Source organism: Apis laboriosa, unplaced genomic scaffold, assembly GCF_014066325.1.
Source record: "Apis laboriosa isolate Shangri-la unplaced genomic scaffold, ASM1406632v1 scaffold4_cov146, whole genome shotgun sequence".
Lineage (NCBI taxonomy): Eukaryota > Metazoa > Arthropoda > Insecta > Hymenoptera > Apidae > Apis > Apis laboriosa.
Genome location: NW_025223501.1, coordinates 2643845 through 2667511, shown reverse-complemented (window position 1 = coordinate 2667511; position 23667 = coordinate 2643845). Strand labels below are relative to the sequence as shown.

General features: G+C 23.0%; 1 protein-coding gene and 1 long non-coding RNA gene across 3 annotated transcripts; one reads left to right on the top strand and one right to left on the bottom strand.

Moving 5' to 3' along the window:
* Positions 1-789: 789 nt before the first annotated feature.
* LOC122717239 lies at positions 790-7545 on the bottom strand. Of its 2 annotated transcripts, none has more exons than XR_006347172.1 (5): positions 7425-7545; positions 3759-3881; positions 3077-3184; positions 1550-1836; positions 790-1101 (listed from the first exon to the last, which is right to left on the bottom strand). It is a non-coding gene; the product is annotated as an uncharacterized LOC122717239 (long non-coding RNA). The 2 variants fall into 2 exon arrangements; XR_006347171.1 differs by having other exon boundaries at positions 790-991.
* Positions 7546-15290: 7745 nt separating this feature from the next.
* Positions 15291-20057, top strand: LOC122717176 (protein obstructor-E-like). Its single transcript, XM_043940995.1, has 5 exons — positions 15291-15429; positions 18097-18360; positions 18793-18987; positions 19249-19435; positions 19846-20057. Exons 1-5 carry the CDS (start codon positions 15345-15347, stop codon positions 19892-19894), a joined length of 780 nt encoding a protein of 259 aa, XP_043796930.1. The 5' UTR covers positions 15291-15344; the 3' UTR covers positions 19895-20057.
* Positions 20058-23667: the final 3610 nt, after the last annotated feature.

Below are 23667 nucleotides of genomic sequence, written 5' to 3'. Positions count from 1 at the left end.
AATTAGAAGAATTTTATCTTGAAAAGAAAAATTTCTATATTCCTTAATTAATTAAAAAATTACTTCCTGGTTTTTTTTCTTGATCACATGTTTTGCATTCCAATTTTGTTTGTTAATAAAACAGTGTCGCGTTGAACTTTTACTTCGCCTTAAACTTTAAGTATATACACTACACTGCAACCGCGCATCGGCCTCTTTGTTTATTCTCATAAAGGAGGTGAACAGAAGAATGCTACTATAATCCGGCAGGTTATCGTCAATCAGTTTTTTTTTTCTGAATAATTAAATGATTGTAATTTTTTCCTTTTTGGTTTACGAAATCAAAAATGCAAACTCTATTGTATGTAACGCTTTGGCATTATATTTTCTTTCCTCTTCCTTTTTTCCTCATTTCTTTTCTTTCTTTTCTTCATTCTCTCTTTATTCGTTCCTTCTTTATTTCTTCATTTCCATTTTTCCTTCTTTTATTTTCTTTTTTCAGGGAATATGAATTACAAATTACAAATTATTGATATAAATTATGTTGTTTTATATAAAAAAAATATATTTATAAGATAAAAAAAATTAAAAAATTTAAATAATATAAAAACTATAATATAATTAATGGAAATTAAAAAAAAAATGAAAAAAAATAAATATTATTCCTCCAACGAGTATTGATTTTAAAACTTAAGATTTTTGCTTATTTCCTTAAACATTCTATACAAAAATAAATACAAATATTTATCTGTTCTTCATATTCGTTTAATCAGTTTAATATCCATTCAAAAATCTATCAATATTTGATTTGAATGTTCATAAAAGAAGGTTGATTATGGCAAAAGAATTCAAGAATTCCTCTTTAGATTTACCTTCTTTCAGACTTACATTTTGGCCCATCAAATTCACGATTACATAAGGTTGGATCAGTAATTTCGGTTTATATTATCATGTAATTTATGAAATGGGTATATTTCTTTTATATGCATCTGCTTCGAATTTAATGGGGCTCCTGGAATTAAGAACAATGAGAATGAAATTCGATTTAACGTATTATGCAATGATTTTCTCTTTCTTATCTTTTTTTCTTTTTCTCTTCTTTTTATTGCCCCATTACTTTTTCTGTAATATCAATTGATTCTTACTTATATAAAATCATTCGTTTGTTCAATTATTTATGAACAGTTTTAAAATTGTAGAATATATTACAGCATTTTATTTATTATTTAAAAAAAAATTTCAACAAATAATACATTGAAATTTTCAAATTTTTTATTTTTCTGCATAATTTCAAAAAGGATCTTCGAATTTTTTCAAATTTTCAAATATGATTATATATTTTATTTAAATATTAGTTACATCACAAATTGGATTTTTATAACTATTTTATTACTTCTACCAATTATATTATATTCTTTTATATTTCTACAAATTTTAACATTTATAAATTCCTATTAATTTTATTATTTATTACATATTTTTTATTACTTTTGCATAAAGCATTTTCTAAATCAAATTTTATTTTTCTCCATCCACATATGTATGTACTGGCTTACTCAAATAAACTCACCGACATTTTCAAGTTTGTAAAACCATCGCTCGCAGACGTATCACATGTCTCTGCATCATCCTCGTCACTTTAATTGCTTTACGACACAGGGAAAGACGCGTGTCAGCCGGCACTCGTGGATTTATCGCGCGTACCGCGCGTGGACACGAGACAATTTATGCGAAACAGAGGTGAAACTAAATACGAGCGTGTTCAACATTTCCAAGCTTGAATACGATCGGATTTATTAAATATCGAATTTCGCTGTAGGGAACAATCGATGATGATCACTGAAGAGAAATTATCCACTGTAAACGATAAATTTTGAAATTAAGATGCAAGATTTCTTCAGAATCTATCAATATTTCTAAAGTTGTAAATTGACAATTGTAAATATTATGTAAATAGGAATATAAATATCAACGCTTTAATAATTAAAATTATTAAATAATAGATGACAAAAATTTGATATACAATTTAATTTAGGTTAATTTAATTTTAAATTGATTTCTAAAATTTACTCAATATTTCATATATCATATAAAGTACAAAAATAAATTCTATAGTCAATAATCCAATAACAATATTCTAAATATTATATGCTTCGTAATATTAAAAAAATATTATACGTATTATACATATATAAGATTTTCAATACTTATCTTATTTTATAAAAGAATATATTTATATTATTTGTTACTTTTGTACACATATTTGCATTTAAATTAAGCAACACATATTAAATAATAACCTCACTAAATATTACTTCAGTCTCGACAAACGAGAGAGGAATGAAGTATATTCCTACTTCACTGCATGTATTATCTATTTACATTGGATTTAAATCCGTTTGCTCTACAATCGAATTACATCACAAATAGAATATATATATATTTCTTCCATCCTTAAAAAGAAGATTAATGAAATCTATTTGCTATGTTAATAAATATCTAACAGATAAATTTAATTAAATTAATTCTATTCATTTCTAATTTATTTCTAACTAAAAATAATTTCTTATTAAAAAAAAAAAAAAAAGACTAGAGTAATACTTTAGATTTTTCTCTCCATTTTCTTCCATCTCTTTTTAATTTCAAAATTACTTGTGAAACTCTAATTACAAACTTTCGCAAAGATCTCGTATAACACTTAAAATTTTTTTCTTCATTTTTTCTTTTATTTAATTTCAAAACATCGTGGAACCTATTTACAAATTTTTGCAAGAATCCTAACTGAGAAAATAGTTTGATCGATCACTAGTATCAAGGCAGAGTGGATTACGGATCACGTAACCTGCGAAGAACGATCTTGGAGCATAGACTTTAAGATCGAGGAGGATGAAATGTCACGAATGTCTCGAACACAATGTGCTGCGAAGGAGAGGGAAGGACAACAGGGCAGAGGACGGCCGAGGACGACCGATGGGGAGTAGAAGAGAAAAGGAGAAGAAGAATGCTGGCATCCATTGAGGAGAGCATTGCGCTCGATCCAGAAGCGAGGTGTTAATGTCACGCACTTCGAAATCAGATGGAATCTAATTCAACGAACCTTGATCTTTACTGCCCCCTTTTCTTCTCTGACCTCGCGTGAAAGAACGTTTTCTTCGTTGAACAATCATCAACTATTAACCCTTTAGCATCCATCAGAGAAGAAATTCTGAAATTGAATGAAAAAAAAAAGAGAAATTTTAGCTTTGAGGATTAATATTGTGTTATAATGGAACATTTCAATTTTGCAATATTCTTTCAAACAACTTACATCATTGAATTGTTTTATAACATTGTTGGTGGTATTATACTTTTATGGAAACTTTGTTTTTTGATTTATATAGCTTTAAAACTATAAAAACACTAATTCTAATATATTTTATAGTTTTAATTAGAATTTATATTATTATGATCCAACAATAACACTTAAAGCTATAATATTATATTATAATTAACCTTTAAATGTTATTTACAAGTATTTGAAAAAATGAAAATAATCTTGTTTAAACTTGACTTCTCCAAGATAATAATCATGAATATTTCATGCAGTAAGATTAAAATAATTAATTATCATTAGTAATTAATAAAACATATTAGAAACATTATATCTTATGTCTTTATGATAACGCGAACAGAATGAAATGGCAATAATGTGCTATGATTGTTCATCAATTGAAATTGATTTCATCGATAAAAAGAGTGAACATGGCGATGAGTAGCACTATTTTGAACAGTACGATTACCATACAATTCCAAGCCTCGCAAAATAGTAGTCGAGATGATCAGAGACGTCTACCGAATAGAACGATTAGACGTTCTTTCATTGCTATTAAGTGGCACGAGGAATGTGGTTTCATCTTCAGCATCTGGAATTATAATAAGTTTTATATAGGCTTCAATAAGAAACAACAATTTGACATTTATTAAGTGTGCACTTTGAGTTTGCACATTAAATTTTATTTAATATTATTTACAATGTGTCAATATTATGAAAGATAATAAAAAAAACAATTTTTGATTAATAAATAAATATATATATATATATATCAATATAGCAAAATAAAATAAAAAAAATATATTTATACTTATAAAATAGAATATAACAATAATGTATAAATAAAATTACAATTATATCAAACAGATTATTTCAACAATTAATCATTGTAAAATGTTGCATTACAGGGTAAAAGCTAGATGACATCAAACACTATAAAATGATTTATGTTTTCAAGAAGATCAAAGGGCAGGTTCATTTTAAGTGAAATGAGTTAAATGTCTTAACGTCATTAAGAGCAGCAGTATGGCACAAAGCCATGGAAAGTCTGTTTAATAATGCTTCTCTGTACCATCTCTATTTATAATTACATAACTTTTAAATAGAATTAAATAGAGTTCTGTGTCATTAAACTCGTTTCGAGGATTACTGCAATTATATTGCGTAATTGGAAGATTGAGATCTTTTATACACAAAATAATTTTTTAGCATTTAACTTACATCTTAAAAATTACGCTAGACAAAATTATTGAAGCGTTAAATCAATATTGCCATAATAATTTAAAATAACTTTTCGCTCGCTATTAAGATATTACATAATCGTTAATTCTTTATATATAATAATAAATATAACATTTATCCTTAAGTAAGTTGATGTTTAAATTATAGGGGTTGATGGAAGAACCCTTGACCGAGTTTTAATAATCATAAAAAGGAGAAAGTTATTATGAAATACTTCTACATTATAGGATCTTCTAACATCTGTTATAAGAGAAGAGGATCATTTATGCTTGCACAACAAAGAGGGATTACCAACTTGGATATATTAATTGAAGAACACTTGTTTAAAGAATGTTGCAGAATGCCAATTCCAATGAATCATTGTAAAAAAACTGTATTTCTTTAAAAGTATTATAATAAAGAAGAAAATCAATTTTTATTCAAGTCTTTTTGATATATCATCAATGAATTTTCAATAGTGTAATAATAAATAAAAAAAAATATTATATAAAAAAAGATATTATATATTGTTTCATAAATTAGAATCGTTTTAAAATCGCTTATCAATAAAAATTATAAAAAATTATAGAATCATGACATAAAATTATAATATCAATTAATATTAATATTAAACCTATATCAATATAATTACGTATTTAGTAACAGTAAATCAATATTACAATCAATATAGTAGCATTACTTAATAATAATCAATATTAGTTTAATATAATCAGGATTACAAAATCAATAATACTATTGATCATCAATAAATTTGATTTGTCCGAGATTTACCAATATTTGCAGAAATTATTAGAAAATCATAGAATCCATGGCATAGCCATGATTGAGCCGAAGAATTATCGATTTCTTTTCTTTCAGTAGGAGTAAAGTTTTCGTAATCATCACGTCTTTATACCAGACGTATCGTTAACAGGATCTATCATTGAATCGCTGTTAGAGTGAGAGCAGAAAGACTGAAAACGAAATGGCATAATTTACAGGCCAACAATGAGATTATAACCGGTATACCGTAACGGACATACTATGTATGAAAGCCGAATGAAAAATATCAAATTGTTCCCATCGCTTTGTAAACGAATAAAAAAGGGCTGAAACAAAGAACGCCGACAAGACATCCGGCAAATTTCGAATGAGATATTTGCTATTAATATATCAAAGAATCATACCAATTCTATCAGTAAGTTGGTTGATCTATTACAAACTACGTTTCAAGAACTTAAAAGCTGGGATCTTTAAATTATTTCGTGATACTTGAGATATAGAAGTACTTGAGATATAGAAATTAAAATGGATTATAAATAGATTGCTGATGCGTTTATGCAAATGCTTAAATGTGGAAATCTACAGAATGCATATGATAAGCAAAGCAATATAAAATATTTAAGTATAATGCTCATTATGATATTTGAAAAATAAAGTAAATTTTATGTAAGTTGTACTTTTTTAATCATATTCAACAAAATTTTATTTTGCATAAATATTTATAATATAATTATGAGTAACAAAATTCTAACTATAGAAAAAACTTTAATCTAATTAAAGTACTTTACAATGATATGATAAGTTTAAAAAAATTAAAAGTAATATCTATTAAAATTTCTAATCATGTCAAATTCTCAGATAATTAGTTTTACTCATTAACTTCATTAACTTCATTAACATTAAATAATCTTGCAAGCAATTATAAAATTGACATTATACAGAAAATTCTATAAAATTAATTGTATTCTCAAAAAACCTTCCAGTAAATTTCAATTTTACAATTCAATGATAAGAAGAATCAATTGATCTAAAAAATATCAGAATGCCAAATATTATCAATAAATGATATCAGTATGTTATTTCATCTAAGAATATTACATGAACTGAAACAAATAACAGTCAGGTCACAATCATGTTACAAATGACCCATCACTGCCTCTATAATTATGCGTTTTTATGCTGGATCTCGAACGCCTTTAAATTATAATTGCAACTATAAATCAATCATAATTTCCTTTTGCCTCGCGTGGGCCTTATTTTTATGTTATTACAAAGAGGATATTTCTTTGGCAAATGAAGAATAGCGTTAAAAGTCACGGAATTCGAAGGCATGCATCATGTTCGATATTATTACCTAATCAGATTCGATCAGATCAACGGAATTAATCGAACGAATGACGAGATTCTGGAATTATTAAACGCGTCGACAATTGGTACAATCTTCCACATGTCTTCCATATCTATAACAATGTTAATTAAGAATCACAATTCGCATAAGTAGTCAAACACTCTTTTGCAAGAGGATTTCCAGCGTAAATCAAAAGGAGTCATTGTTATTGAATTGTATGGTAATGGAAATGAAGCAACACAACATTGAGACTAAGAAAAAATTACTTCTTGGCAATATTAATTTGAAAATATAGGTAATCAATTGTATAATATGGAAAAATAATATTTGGTCTAATTTAACTTTTATTATAATTGGCGATTAATATATATATGTGTGTAATAAACTATAGAATGCATGAAAAATAATAATATATTGATATAATAATAATCTTAAGAAATGGATCGTTTAATAATGGTAATATATAATATTATATCAATTAATATAATATTATATCAAATGGAATTAATCTTATTTTGTGAGATTAGCTTCTCAGTAGTATTAATATATGATATAGTCACGTTGCTAAAAGTAGTACAAATTGCGATGGCGTAAGTTAGTGATTTAAATAGAAAATGTTAAATAATTATAATTTTTTTTATCTTTTCTGATATCTATTGAAAAATCTTTAATCTGACTACTGTAACAATAAATATGTTTGCAAATGTTCTACTATACAAAATAAGAAAATTGGAAATAATGTAAAATTAAGTAGTTAAATACTTTAAAATTATATTAAAATACCTTTCACCGTAAAAAAGAAAGAGAATTTCTGTTCTTGATTTTTCAGCTAGCAAATTATACAGATGTGTTATAACACGTCTTTGAGAGCTTTAGCGGAAGATGTCTACCAAGTTGGTACGAGAATTAGTAATTTATTATTCGTCACTATTGCACCATCCTCGTCATTCACTACTGAACCATGTAATCGCAGATGACAAAAAAGTGAATAATGAGTGCTAATATTGCATATAAAGGAGCATGTGTCAAAGATTTCTTTAAATATAGAAATATAGAAATCATATAACCCTCTTGTTCCTGAAATTATATAAAAAAAAATTAAAAAGATTGTTCAAATAAAAAATATATGAAAGCGTACACATTATGTTTCATTAATGAAAAAATTCACTTTATCTTGACTTAATTAATTGATTGGAACTTTTATAACGAAAAAGATTTGAATATGTATTTCAACCGGAAGGCGGGTTTCTAATTTATTTCCTGCGCCATCTATGCATGAAAATAAGAATGATTTATAGTAGTAATCATATTGAAAATCAGGTTTAATGAGCTCAAACATTAGAACGAGAAGTCTAATGAGGTCTCGTTTGAGAAAATCTAATATCCACAGATAATCCTCGTTCTTACTATTGCGTATTATTCTAATGCAGTGCTTCTCAACATACTTCAATATTTTGAATATTGTATTGTATTTCTTGCACTATTAGAACAATATTTTATAATTATCAAATATTTATTATCATCAAAATATATATAATTTATTCGTGAATCTGAATATATTAAATTAAGTTTTTTTTTTAAATTTCATAATTTTATTATGAATTTCTTTTAACAGTATTTCTTTCAACAACAACATTTTTACAAAACATTTTGAAGTTTTAAGATTAAAAGAAATTTTCAAAAGTATTCAAATTTTATTAAAGATTTAAAAGAACATTTACAAGTACTAATAATCAATACATATATAAAAGTTTTATATACTGATGTGGATATTAGATGATGAAGACAGAAATTTGGGAAACACTGTTTTAATGATTTTCATTTAAAGTACTCGGTTGGCAACTTTATCGTACATATGTCCCTTAAATTTACGACTCGCGCGAAGCATAAACATCCTGCTATTATACGAGGTCCGCTGTAGTATTCCGTTAGTGAGTATTGTATTCCCTTATCGAGAGGTATCTAATAAACTATCTAATTTCGCACGAACTTGACACTTTTTTCCAAAGAGAATATACTCGCGGGATACGTATTTCTATCCTAATCGCTATTTCTATTAATGTTAAGCACTCTTAAATTCTATGATTAATTTCTAAACTAATTTAATTTCATAACCTAACAATAATAGGACTGAATTGTAACAAGTTTATAGAATATGAAAAAATTTGAAAAGACATAAAGAAGATAATATCATATTTAATTTTTCTTTTTTGATTCATAGAAATCATATGAAAGTTAAATTTATTTTTTCATTAAAACTGTTAAGAAAGAAAGTTAATTGTTCATAAACAATGTTTGTTTTTTAGTTATTTAGTTATTTTTTATTTACTAACTAGACTTTTAGACTAACTTTTAGATTATTTAGTTTCTGAAATTTTACAATATTATGATGAGAATTTTTAAAAAATATTACATTAATCTTTCAATCCTAATTTTAATTTTTTTTTTTTCAGAAAGAATTTTTTTGAAAGAAAAATAACATCAATTGAGTGATTTTCATCTATGATTTAATCATCTTTTTGTGAACAAATTGGCCAAGATAACTATAAAATGATGTGTGTGTGGCCTGTTCATAGATTTGAAAAGGTCTCGCTGAAATCTGATTGCTTCTTGCGCGTTAAAATAGCAATCAGCTGATCTCGTGTCAAAGAACACAATACTGAACAGAATCATTACGAAATCGAATTTCGATACCTGTAAACCGTGACTCGCTAAGCGTTTTTGCCTTTCAACCCTTTCATTGCTTTCTCTTCTTCTATTTATGGTAAATTGATGACTTTTTGTGCCAATTCTAATATTAGTTTTAAATAAAAAAATAAAATTCATTAAAAATAAATTTTTTTTGTAATGTAATCAAGATTTTATATATTCTTTATAATTACAAAATAATAAAGAAAAAAGTAGAAATATTAATATTTTTTTATATAGTTAGTAAATAAAAAATTTATTATTTCTTCAATTAAACTTATTGTAAATAAGATTTAAAAATTTAAAAAATATTAAAAACTAAATTATTTGTAGAAAAAATTAATTTTCCTGGAAAATTCATTATTTTCTAAATGTTAAGATAAAAAAAAAGATTCTACTATCTTATAAACTAATATAACAAAATCATTACTAATAATTTAAATATATTTTTTACAGCATTTTATATTTTATGTGAAAATTAATCCTCAATTTTTAATATTATAATAAAAGTTGATATAATTAAATCAACTAAGAAAATTTAAAAATATTCAAAAAAAATAATGAAAAAATAAAAGGATATTGAAAGAAATTATTTAAAAAAGAATGCTGGAAGAACAATTGAATTTTCGTTCAGGTAGATAAAAAGCTATGAAGCATAAATGAAGAAAGAAATTGCTAAGAGGCAGAATATATTCCTGAGAAGCTAATTTGATCTTTGTAAGATGCGAATAAAATTTACAGTGCAGTATAGAGGGAGGTGTGTACATGTATTAGCCGGATCATGGCCGTAAAGCAAGAGCTCGATCTGTCGAAGCACATGTTGCTTTCGTATACGATTCGACCTCGCGTTCGCTCGATACTTACTCCGGTCTTATGCAAATCAGCCGAGCAATACGTGCTTGGTGGAATGATGAGCGGTTGGCTAAGGTCATCGCAAAGGAAGGTTAGAGAATAGGATTGGATTCACCCCTTTGCTTAGTTAGATGTGCGCTTGGATTGGTTGCATAAAATTGTTTAAAGAAAATCTGTAAGAAAATTATGAAATTAGAGATAGTGAAATGTAGTAAAAAAAGAAAATACAAAAAACATAATAAAAGAAATATAAAATACTGAGAAATAATTTGCAATTTATGAAAATTTAAAAGAATTGATAATCTAAAAATATTAATTCTTTACCTGATAGCTAATTACATATTTTAAGAATATTAGAGATATATAAATAATTTTGTTAAAATGAGAATATACAAATTAGTGCTTATAGATAAATGCAATATTTAGAATCCAATTTAAATATTTCTATGAAAATTTTTGGAATTTTATTATATTTGGAAATTTATTATAAATTAGAAATATTAAAATTTGGCAAACGAAACATAATAAAGATTTCAAAATTATAAAATAAAAATATCGAATGATATATCAAAACTAATAAAAATATTAACTTGCTATTAATTATACAATATAATTTTAACGAAGCGTCTAATTATTAATTATGTAAAATTAAGTCAGAGTAGTTGCCATTGCATTTTCACTATATTTCAAAAAATGGAAGAAGAACGTCATATGTTGTTTGGTGCATTTAATTAACATATTGTATTCTAATTAATTCTAATTAATATTACTAGAATATCCAACATTCATTATTCAATTACTTGAACAATTCCAAAATTATTCATATTCATAGCAATTTTGTATATATTCAAAGTAAAATTTCATCCCTATAGAAGACATAAATTTATTTAAAAAAAAATGATACTAATATAATCACCCTTAAATTTTAAAGGATATATTTTATTAATATCTTCTTATCCAGATTATTAGGTCAAGGACTCGTAACTTTCACAAAAGGTGTTCGGTTTCTTTCTGATGCTTCAACTGAACGCATATTGACGAGCTTTTGTATGTCATTTTCATATGATTTTTCTTTCTAAAAAAAAATGATATAGACATCAAATCTGCAACAATCACCAAATATCCTATGATTAGATAAACTAATAGTATTCCAATTATATAAATACGAATTGTATAATAATTAAAATAATAATTTAAATTTAACGATATTATTAATATTTTTATAATTCTTTCACGAATTTTCAAATTAACTTATTAAAAAATAACCTATAATAAATTCTACTTTCATAAATTTTTTTTCTTCTTTCAAGAGGTGTTGTAAAGTTTCTTAAATGAAAGTTAAGAAAGGATTGCGCAGATTATTCACATAATCATGTTACCAATAATTTAAGAGAATAATCAGCAGGGGTGCTAGGGTAATCACTGTCCCCTTTACGAGCTACAATAATTTTAGAATTGCTTTCACATTGGTCACATACGGGACTTGTCTTTAAAGAAATTATGACCACAGCATTACAAATGCATTCATGACGAATATAAATAAAATGATAAATATCATATGATTTTCATAGAATCAAATTTATTTCTATTGCTACAGAAAAATCAATCAAACAACGATTGATATTTTTTATTTATCCTTTGTTATAATAAGATACATATAATTTCAATTTTATCAATAATCATTTATATAATATATCATTATTTTTATTCTCTTAAAAATTAATGATATATCGCTGATATATATGATCATATATGATCATAATGTTTGAAGAAATATCGTAATACAATATATCGGCTGTTGGAAAAAATGAGTAAGAAGGGTATAAGATGTAATAGAACAATAGATATCTTCGACCATTCTCTCATTATCGGAACCTCTCCCCCAATCTAACGAATCCTGTGATTCGACATCAACGATACTTAAAGGTAACTCCTTCCGTGACATTAGAAAGGCACTCCTAGTCTCTTGTTGCATCGGTCCCTTTGGCTCGTTCGTTTCACACGCCACGTCGGATGTAGAAACAGTTACAGGCAACGTTCCTTCTCTGTGATACACCTCTCCATGATATTGGGATCAGATCTTCCTGTCACTTGTGAGACACTTAAACAGGCTGAATAATTGCCTCGCTGGAAGATTAAATTTTTATTAAAATTTAATTTATGAGAAAATTAATAAGAGATTAAAAGATATTAAATATTTATTTATGTTACAAATAATGAAAGAAAATTTATTTTCGGTATATATCTTCATGTATCCTGTGATAGCTATATAAATATTCAAATGATGAGTACTTCTAGAATTAAAAAAAAAATCGTAAAAATTATTCAATATCGTAAAAGATAATTGTAATATGCAAATATGCAAATGATATAAAATTACTTAAGAAATTAGTTAAGGAAACTAAAAGAAAACTGAAAAAAAATTCACTAAAAAATGACGGTCCAGAAAATTTTTAAAAAAATTTTGCCTATTATTCGTTATATTTTAATATGTATTTTGATATATATATTTGATTATGTTCTTCTAATACAAAATTGTAAAATTAAAAAATTGGAAAAATTTCCAACTAAATACTCAATAATTAATAAGTTTTAAAATTTTTTAAATTTTTCAGATTTAAAGTTTTTAATTGAATTCTATAATCTTGTAACAGGAGAACATAACTGAGAAAAAATTACAAAATTTTTTGGAATTTAATATATTTACGTATTTTATATTTATCATTTATTTCTTTAAACTGACACATTTAAAAGAAAATTTTTTAATCATTATACATAATTCTAATTCTAGAAGTTAATATTCTTATATACGTATATATGTATTTAATATTTACGTTTAATATATTTATTCTTTAAAGATATTACATTTTTAGCAAAAAAAAAAAAAAGATTGAACATATAAAAAATATATTTGATATATAGATTTTCAGAAATGTTGTATAAATAATAATATATAATAACATATAAAAATATAAAATTATATATAAATTAAACAAAGAAAACAATAAACAAATTTGAATGCATAAATTCATAAAGTAAATATAGATAAGAATATAGATAAGAATACTTATTACTCGAAGAAAGATAAATATAGGATAAAAATAATGAAATCAGCGCCATCTTCAAAGTGCCGCAAATTATACACATAAAGATAAGATAAAGATAGAGAATTAATTGCCAACGCCATCTTCTGAGTAACAAAAACTTTTTTTTACAAACAAAATAAAAATTGAAAATTAACTCCTTTTTTCGAATAGCTTCTAAAGAAAATGATTTATAGAGATATTTTTGATTTTCAAAAGATGACATCAATAATCAATATTTGCTTTATTTATTTTTTTAAAGAAATGTATTTGGTAATTAAAAAATGGCCTTAGTATCAATTCTTATCAATTCTTTTTTTTTTATCTCTGTTTCATTTCAATTCTCTGTTTTATCTTGTTTTCAAAATAATATCTTTGGTTTTCGAGAGATGGTGCTGATGACTCTCTCTACCTTATCTTCTCTTTGAAGAAATGTTTTTGGTACTTAAGAGATGAAGTTAATAGTCAATTCTTATTCTACTTTATCCGGCTTTAGAAAATATATTTTTAATACCAAAGAGATGGCAATAATGATCACTTCTTACATTACTTTTTTTTTCTATTTTCTCTTCAATTTTTATTCCATCTCTGTTTTTCCATAATTGTTTTTAACTTACGTATACTTTATACCATTGTTATTATATTTATTTTGTTTCAATTATTCAAATGATATAATGTAATTAGAATACAATTAGTTTTCCTGAAAAAGATAATGGAATTATATTTCTAATCATGAATTTCACTTATTCTTATCAAATTTTTCTGAAGTAAAAGAAATGACGAACATCATAAAATTTTTTTGTGGAAACAGAAAGCATAAATAACATATATAAAATGATTGGAAAAAAGACTGAGAACTTGCGTAATATCGAACAATGTTCCCAGTTCCGTAGTTAGAGGAGCCTCGGGCGTCCATCAAACAGCCTTGACATTTTATTCGTTTCTGTATCTCAGCTACGAACCTTTTTCTTAAAGATATTAGAAGAAGAATGATCTATAAAGTTTGACATATTCTATTTTGAATGTCATAAATGTCATTAATATAATTATCTTTAATAATAAGACGATATAACATTAATGCCGCCATTTTGGAGAACTTGCTCATATTTGTACGTATAAAAATCTTTTACTAATGAAAATAACACATATATATATATAATGATATTGATAAATTATAATTATATAAAAGAATTATATATTAAATAATATTTATTTACTTTTAAATAAAATTTAAACAGAAATAAAAATATAATCTCATTCGAAAGATTCAGCAAAATTCATAATTGATTATTCATAATTAATAATACAATAATAATTTTGTAATAACATACGAATTATCATTACAAATTATCTATAATAATATTATATATATATAACTTCTATAATAATAAAACAATATAAAAAAGTTGGATATTTATGTATTTACATTTACTTATTTGTATATTTATATATGTATTTCTATATTTCTAATTATAATAATTCTTAAAATATGAATCTCATTGATGTGAAAAACCAACTATTCAATATAAAATAAAAAGCTATATAATATAAACTATATAAACTAACTATTCAATATAAAATAAAAAGCTATATAATATAAACTAATATAAACTAAAATACAGGACATTTATAATTACTAAAGAACGTTCATATTCTATTATAATGGATGCTAGTTAATTGATAATCAATTATTTATATTATTAAGGAATTATTTGTATTATTAATTATTAATTTATTTATTATTCATTATTCATTATGATGTAAATGAATTTTAATTTACATGAACTATAATTAAAATAATTTAAAATATATATAATATAATACATAAAAATTAATTTATTTAAATTAATTATAAAATATCAATATATCTCATTTTCTTTAATATAATTTTGCACAATATGCAAAGATTTTCCCAAAGATTTTAACTAACAAAATAGGAAAGAGAAAAGAATCTAAAGAGCGAATGGAATTGAGATGCTCAGAATGAATACGCGTGGTGGTTGAGCGAAGATGATAAAAGCTTGCAAAGAAGAAGAGGCAGGTAGTTTTGATTTCGGGAGCGGGATAGCAAGAGCTCGAGATGACCCCGACGACGATCGTTCATATATGTATATTGATTGCCTGCGGCATTCTTAACTTTGTGAGCTGCGAATACAAGTCATCCAGTGAGTACAAGTGAAAATATAAATCTTCTGCAAATAACACTTGTGAAATTTCTATGTGTTTGATTATTGTTTTTCAAGATTTGTGTATTTTTACAATTATTATACTTCTTATTATATTTAATTAATTGATCCAATAGTCTTTATTTATATAAATTTGTCTTATTAAGTTTTAATAAAATTAAATTTTTTTATTTTATTTATTTCGAATATATATATATATATTATGCATATAATATATAATATATATGTATAATAAATATATACAAAATTATATTTAAAAAATGTACATGAACAAGAAAAAATATTTAATAATTATTTAGAAATAAAATAATAATATAGAATTATTTAGAAATAAAATAATAATTTCATTACTGATAAATGTTAATTTGATAAATCAATATATATTTATTGTATGTTTGATATATGCATTATCTAATCATTGAATTTTAATCTTAAAAATGTTTAAAAACAAAAATATCATTGTATATTTTGGTATGCAATGAATTAATATATAAGAGATAGAATTATAATAAATTATAATTATAATTCTAATTATAACAGATAGTAATATTTAAAATTATTATAAGTAGGAACAATTATTTTGATATAGAATATAGAATAACTATGAATAGAATGAAAATATAAAAATTATTCAAAATTTAAATTCTACAGTTTTCTTTTCGTTATAATTTTTTTCAATATATCGTAAAAGATAATAACTTTTTAATAGTATTTTATAAAATTAGAATAATTTTAATATCTTCAATATTGATCATATATATATATACACATTTCATCATTCTTTTCAAGATTTCAAAAATTTTAATGACTTCAATATACATTAGAATTTATACTCCGTAGTTTCATTATTGGATTCAGTGATTTCATAAAAACATAAATGGAATTTCAGTATGCTCACATAAACTGTGACAAGTTATTTTGTTAAGGTTTAAAATTACCCGAAAGATAGTCACGTTTAAAATTCATCACTGTTGTTGAGAAGCAGTACCATTTAACTTTTCATCGGCGTTGTTGCATCATCGTGTCATTTTGTGTTGTTTATTCTCTCACATTAATTTTTTTTCTTATTATCAAAATCACAGATTCTTAAGATCAGTATTGCGTTTCTAGCATTCCTTCTTCCTAACAGAATGATCTATTTTATCATTATTAAATTTGATTAACATCATTATTATCATTTAACATAATTAGAATTTTTATTAATAATTACTAATAATTAAAAATAGAAATTGTAGAATTTTTTTTACAATTTTTAAACTTATTATTTTTTATCTAAAAAATTCTTTTAAATTTAAAAAATTGATATTATTCCATTAAATTGTTCTTTAGTACAATCATTCTATTTTTATTCTAATATCAGGATTTTATATTTGCAAATAGAAATAGCGAATATATAATATTAATAAAAATATTTAATAATTTATTTTTATATATTCTATATTTTATATTTCTCATTTTAATTAAAATATATAATGTTAATCTGGCCTAATAATTTAAAAATCAAGTGAAACAAAACTTATTTTTCTATTTTCTATCAAATGAATAGAGAATTATTTATATTAAATTATATATTATTTATATTAAAATAAATTACATAAATCATTGAATCCGATGCTGCAAAAAGATTTTATTTCTGCTAAAAGAAAAAGAAATTTATATGTGCATACTTAAATCTGCTTCGAGTTTAGCTAAAGATAATCTAGAGAGTTCGCAAAAGAAGTGAATATATAACTTACATGTAAGATAGAGATAGAGAAAGAGAAGTGCGGAGGTCAAATCACATCGTTAAACTTTCTCCATTCGAGGCTTTTCGATAGTAGACGCGAATGCATGAGCACGCGCGATTCGGAGACCGGTTTCGTCTTCAAGGTGCTGCATTATGCAACGAGTCAGAGTTTCCAATTCAAAAATTTGCAAAAATAGTTCTGCAATCATTAAAATCTATTAATAATTAATATTTTAAATTCTTAAATTTACAAAGAAAAAAATAAAAAATTATTTACATATAACAGAAAAAAAATTTATAAAGAATGTAAAATAAAGAAAATGATAAGAAATTAGAAGTAATAATTAAGAAGATAGTTTTTACGTGCAGTATATATTTTTTATCATATAAAAAAAATTGAGAAAAATATTCAATTTTATAAATCTAAAAAAGATAAAATTAAAATTAAATTTTTAATTAATTATGATAATACTTTTAATTGAAAAAAGAATTGTATAACTTTCTAAAATCAATTTCTAAATGATGCAAGATTAAATTATGTTAAAATAAATAATTTTTTTTTTAAGAAATGATTAAGTAACAAAATATATAATCAATTCGAAATGAAAAGTAAAACAAGATAGAATAAATTAGATAATTTCTTAAGACATTGATTGAGAAACTCTGGCGAAATAATATTAAAATAGATATTTCATATTTAAATATTGAAAAATCAAATTTTATTTTTAATAATCTTTTCATGACATTTAAACATAAAGCATTATATTTTTTTTAATATTCAAGAGAATATTATTATTTCAAATTTTTTTTAAAAAATAAAATTTTAATATAAATAAATACATTTTAAATTGAAAATTCATATAAAAAAAAATTATTTTTTTAATATTTTTTTATTATTAATTTTTTTTATTATTTTTTAGATGCGATTCAACATCTTCTTGTCGGAAAACGAAACCAAGAAGATAATGTAAATTTCTATGGCAAACAGCAAACCTCGTTATCCTGTCCAGAAAGAAATGGTCGATTTCCAATTTCGTCTCAATGTGATGCCTACATAGAATGCATTGACGGTATCCCTGAAGAAAAATTATGTCCCGAGGGACTTCTATTTAGTCCTGAAGCAAGATTCAATTATCCTTGTGGATATCCAATAGATGTAAATTGTGAGGGAAGACCTAATCGACGTTAGTATTATGCAATTTTCTATCTTCTTCAATTTTAATCTAATTAACTGAAAATTAAAAAAAAAATTGATTTATTATTCTTAATAATTTTTCTCAGAAATACATATATTGATTTGTTATTTTGTATATTTAATGATATTGATTTAAAATATCAAATAAGAAAGATAAATTATATCATATTTTAAATAATATTATGTAATCTTTACTGATTTTAAAATTCTATTATTTCTTTCATTTTTATAATATCTTTATTAATTTATATGTATTATTTATTAATTTTATTTTCTTCTTTTATAATTTATTTATTTAGTTTTTTCAAAATTATCAAAAAATTTCAAAATTTGGTATTATTTTGGTATTATTAATTAGATATTATTTTTTTTATATTTAAGTTATGTTTAAGTATAATAAATAATAAAAAATAATTTTTAGAACCTGCACAACCAACTGCTGATTGTCCTCATCAATATGGTTATTTCAAGGTTGGGGATAAGCAAAATTGTGGTCAATTTATGAATTGTGCTGACGGAAAGGGATACATTTTTGATTGTCCTGAAGGATTGGCTTTTAATTCAGAATCTTATCGTTGTGATTGGCCCGATCAGGTCACTGATTGCGATGTTGAAGGTAATTTTTTTCAATAATCATGCACAATATAAATATCTTAATATATCTCTACATAAATCTGAAAAAATTTTTAATTGAGAAAGTAAATTATATAATATAAAATTATAAAAATAGATCTTGAAATTTAAAATTAATAAGAAAAAAACTATAATTTGTACTATTCATCATTGTACTATAAATCACATTAGAATCTAATTTTTTTTATATTATTATCATTATTTATATTTTGAAATTATCAATTACTTTACATTTTCCATATAGCATTCTTGGGCTTCGTTTGTCCAGAAGATCTTTCTACACGAGAAATCAAATTTTTCCGAAGTAATCTGGATTGTCAGCGGTACTATGTTTGCGTAAATGGCCGACCACGATTGCAAAATTGTGGTGAGGGTAGGGCTTTTAATGAATTAACAGGCGCTTGTGATGCTGCGGAAAATGTTACTGGATGGTAAGGCTTTCTTAAAAATAAAATTAAATTTACCGATTATTTCTTTCCTGCAACGAATTTTTCTTTTATTGTAAAGAATTAATATTTTTGAAGTTTTGCATTAAATTATCTCTAATCAATAATCAATTACTTTCAATTTGCAATATATATAATTTTGCAATTAATAAATATATATTTGAATTATTAAATATATTAAAAAATTCATGAAAATATATAAATCGATATATTTTATTAAAATTCTTCTTTGAATATTTTTTAAATTATTTTAATTATTTATTCCACAATTCTTTTTATTATATTATTCTCTCAATTTTAATTTTAATTCTCTTTATAATTTAAGAAATTTTGTGAAATGTTTTTATTAATTGTTTTTTAATTTTCTATTTTATTTTTTTTTTTTTTGTTTCTAGTGAATTACTTGGATTGTTACATGAAAAAAAAACTGTGAAATTATTTTAAATATGGAAAGAATTTTGGTAGCATCTGTAAATTTTGATGAACGAGTAATTTCTATTATTTAAACATACATATTAATAATGCTACATAAATGAAGAAATAAGTTTTGCAAATATGAGTAAGTGAAAAAAATATGATGTAAATAATTGTATGTTAAGAATGTTCAATATAAAAAAAAAATATATTTAGTAATTTTTATGTAACAGATACTTTTATAAATGAAATTATCCGTTAAATAATCTTTTTTAAATAATATGTGTTAGTAATAAAATGTTTTATACTCATTTCTTTTTTTTTTTAATTTCAATTGTGGAGTTTTACATCGAATATACATTCATATATACACGAGTTTGATCTGGTCTCTGAAGTATAGTTTTGAAGTAGAAGAATACGAATGTAATGTAATTTAAATAGTTTTAATAGCTCGTCTGAAATTCGGTTTATAGAATCGTTTGAAAATTGATACATTCTGATACAATCGAAAATATTTTATTTTCGAACTTTGTAAAAATAGGTAACATTTAATGTAAGATGATGCAAAAAGAAAAAATGCTGCTTTTAAAATAAATTTAAGAATATATTTAGTATTTTTAGAATTTTATAGAAAACATTGTATATTCTTAAAACATTTCTAAATATTTATATATTATTACATTCTAAAAAGCGGCAATTGTTCTTTCGCAACATCATGTTCTCTAAAACGTTAATGTTCTTTCGCAATCGTGTACGAATTGTATGATGTAATTTAAACTTTAGAAATATTATGGTATTTAAATTTATACATTAAAAAATTATAAAATTTGATTATAGAGGCACACTTATTATATTATATTATTTGTTAATATCCATTAATATATATGTCTATTAATATATATATGTCAATGAATATTAACATATGAAATTCATAGAGAATTTTATTAATATTTTCTTATAAATATCAAATTAAGAAGAAAATCAATTTATTTCTTTTCTAAAATAATTCTATCATTTAAATTATAAACGTTTTGTACATAATTTTGTAAACACGTATTTTTCATGTATACATCAATGCATTCATTCTAAAATATATAAAAATATAACTGCATAACAAAGAATCAAACGAATAAATCTGTATTTGTCTCATTTTATATAAAAATATATTGAAATATGATTCATCATACAAAATTAATTAGAATATTGTAATGATATTGATATGTTTATTTCACAAATTTTTTTGCAATATCTTCATTATAAAAAAAAAGTAATTATTTTAGAAAATAATTCTATGTGATTAATATATTCATTATTAAAAATTCCGTACATATAGATACATTTTATTATTAACATGTTAAAAAAGAGCATGATAATAAATAAATTGATAAGATTGTGTATAAGATATAATAATGCACATAGAAAATTTTCGATCGGTTAATTCAATATGTTGTATTTATTATAATAAACATTAAATATACATATACACATTTATTTTATTATTTCGTAATTTCGTAATTTACAATATAAACGCGATATACGCGACACGAGGAATTTCTATGAAACTGCACCTACATTAATCCAAACTGAATAGGAATGGATATCGACATGATTCGATTTAATCCGATCCATAAAACGACATACGACTTTGAAGAATTCTTAAAAATTATGGTCAAAATTATTTATTATTCAGCAACAGTTACACTAGACATGAATTCAAGCATATAATTTTAGAATTAGTTAATAAATATATATTTATATGATTATGTAAATTTAATTATATTTGTTTGTATTTACCTAATTCATGTTTAATATAATCGTTGCCTAGACCATCCGAATTCTTAAGTCGCAGAAAAAAAAGAATAATTGAAAGTGAATACATATATTTACAAAATGAAAATTAATTTATACAATAAATATATAATAAAAAAATATATATATATATATATTCACCTTAAATTATTATTATAAATACATGCTTTGAAAACCAGTTAGGCTTAACGAATTCTGGTGCAGTATTAATAATCTCAAGACAAAAAGTGTAAAAATGTGTAAAAATAAATATAGAACTTCTTATTTATATAATTGTACACAAATTTATAGATTGTAATTTCAAAAATCTGAAAATATTAGTATATATTAAAAAATGACTGCTAAAATGTCTGGAAGTCCATATATTATTATTAATTATTATTAATTATTATTATTATTATTACTACTACTACTATTATTATTATTATCATTATTTACAAATTTATTAAAAATAAGAAATTTACAGTAAACAATATGGATTAGTCGATTTATAATCTTGTTAAAATAATTCAATCGTTAATATTACATTACTTAGCTATTCCATGAATCATTGCATGAATTGAACGATAATATTTTGAAAAATCTTTATATCAAAATAATAAAAATAGAAATTTTATTATTATATGCTTCTGACAAAATATTTCCAATTAGAGGTAACAATAATATGATATTTATTAAGAATAAATATATATATATATAAATTATAGTTGAAAATAAACAAAATTTTTAAATACTTAATTCTTAAATATATATAAAAATCATATAAAATGTTTACGTAATGAAAAAAATTTTTACGTTTTATATACTCTTAAAATAAATGAAATCAATAACTTATTTTTTTCTTAATATATATATATATATATATATACTAGAAGAAATGTTTTTAATATCTCACATTTTCATGAAGTTTATTATTTCTTTGTTTTATTTTTTAAATTTTCCATTTTAATTTTTGATTATTTTAATTCTTGAATGTTATATTATTTTGTTACAAATTTAATAAAATTAAATTAATTTATTATTAGTAATGACAATTTGGAGTGAAAATAATACGAGAATGACCACCAGAAAACCTAATACGCAGCAACTAAAGAAAAAAAATAACCTAAATGTATATAGATTTCTAGCGAAATAAGAACAAAAATAATAGAAGCGGCGCCGCTACCTTACCAACACAATAAAATTCCTATTCGAATTAACGTCAACACAACTGGATCAATTCATAAATGGAAAACTAGACAACATTGCCTAATCCTAAAACATATACGATATGAAACATTTATGAAACTATTCTATTTTATTCTATTCTAAATATATAAAACCTATATTAAAGTAATCTTATATATCTACATAAAAATATCAATACTCTAGTCTCATTTATGAAATACGGAATGCTTGTATCATTTTCTCCCTAAATTGACATTACTATTAAACAAAGATATAATATGATGCGAAGTTAAAAATTTAAAAAAAATTATAATAGTAATAAAATTTGATTAAAAAATTGCAAAAAATTTTTAGCATTAATATCAAAACATAAAAATTTTTTTATATGAATATAGAAATAAATTGAATATAGAAATTAAAATATATTGAACTGTATAAATATCAATAAATATAAATATCAATTTTTAGTATAATAAGATCTTTTTAATATTAATATTATTGATTTTAGCATTAGATTTACTTCGTATTTTTTCGTATTTTTATATTGATATAAAAAAAAACATTTTTACAACAAATATATAATATACTTAATTAGTATTATATTATTGTATGCGAAAAAATTTTGCCAGTAATAAGTGAAAATAGTATTTAAATAATTTCTTGGTAAAACGAATATTATTTCTTTGTAATAATTATAAGTATTAAAAAAAAAAATATTAAAAATCAACATGTTTTTCTATTTTTGTAAATTCATGAAAATTTATAATAATATAAAAGATAATATGAAAAATAAAGATTTTTTAAGATTTTTTTAATTGTTCGAGACA

Coding starts and splice junctions, on each gene's coding strand:
- LOC122717176 (XM_043940995.1), top strand. CDS start 15,345: ATGACCCCGACGACGATCGTTCATATATGTATATTGATTGCCTGCGGC. Junction 15,430..18,096: donor CTGCGAATACAAGTCATCCA/GTGAGTACAAGT, acceptor ATTATTTTTTAG/ATGCGATTCAACATCTTCTT. Junction 18,988..19,248: donor CACTGATTGCGATGTTGAAG/GTAATTTTTTTC, acceptor TTTTCCATATAG/CATTCTTGGGCTTCGTTTGT.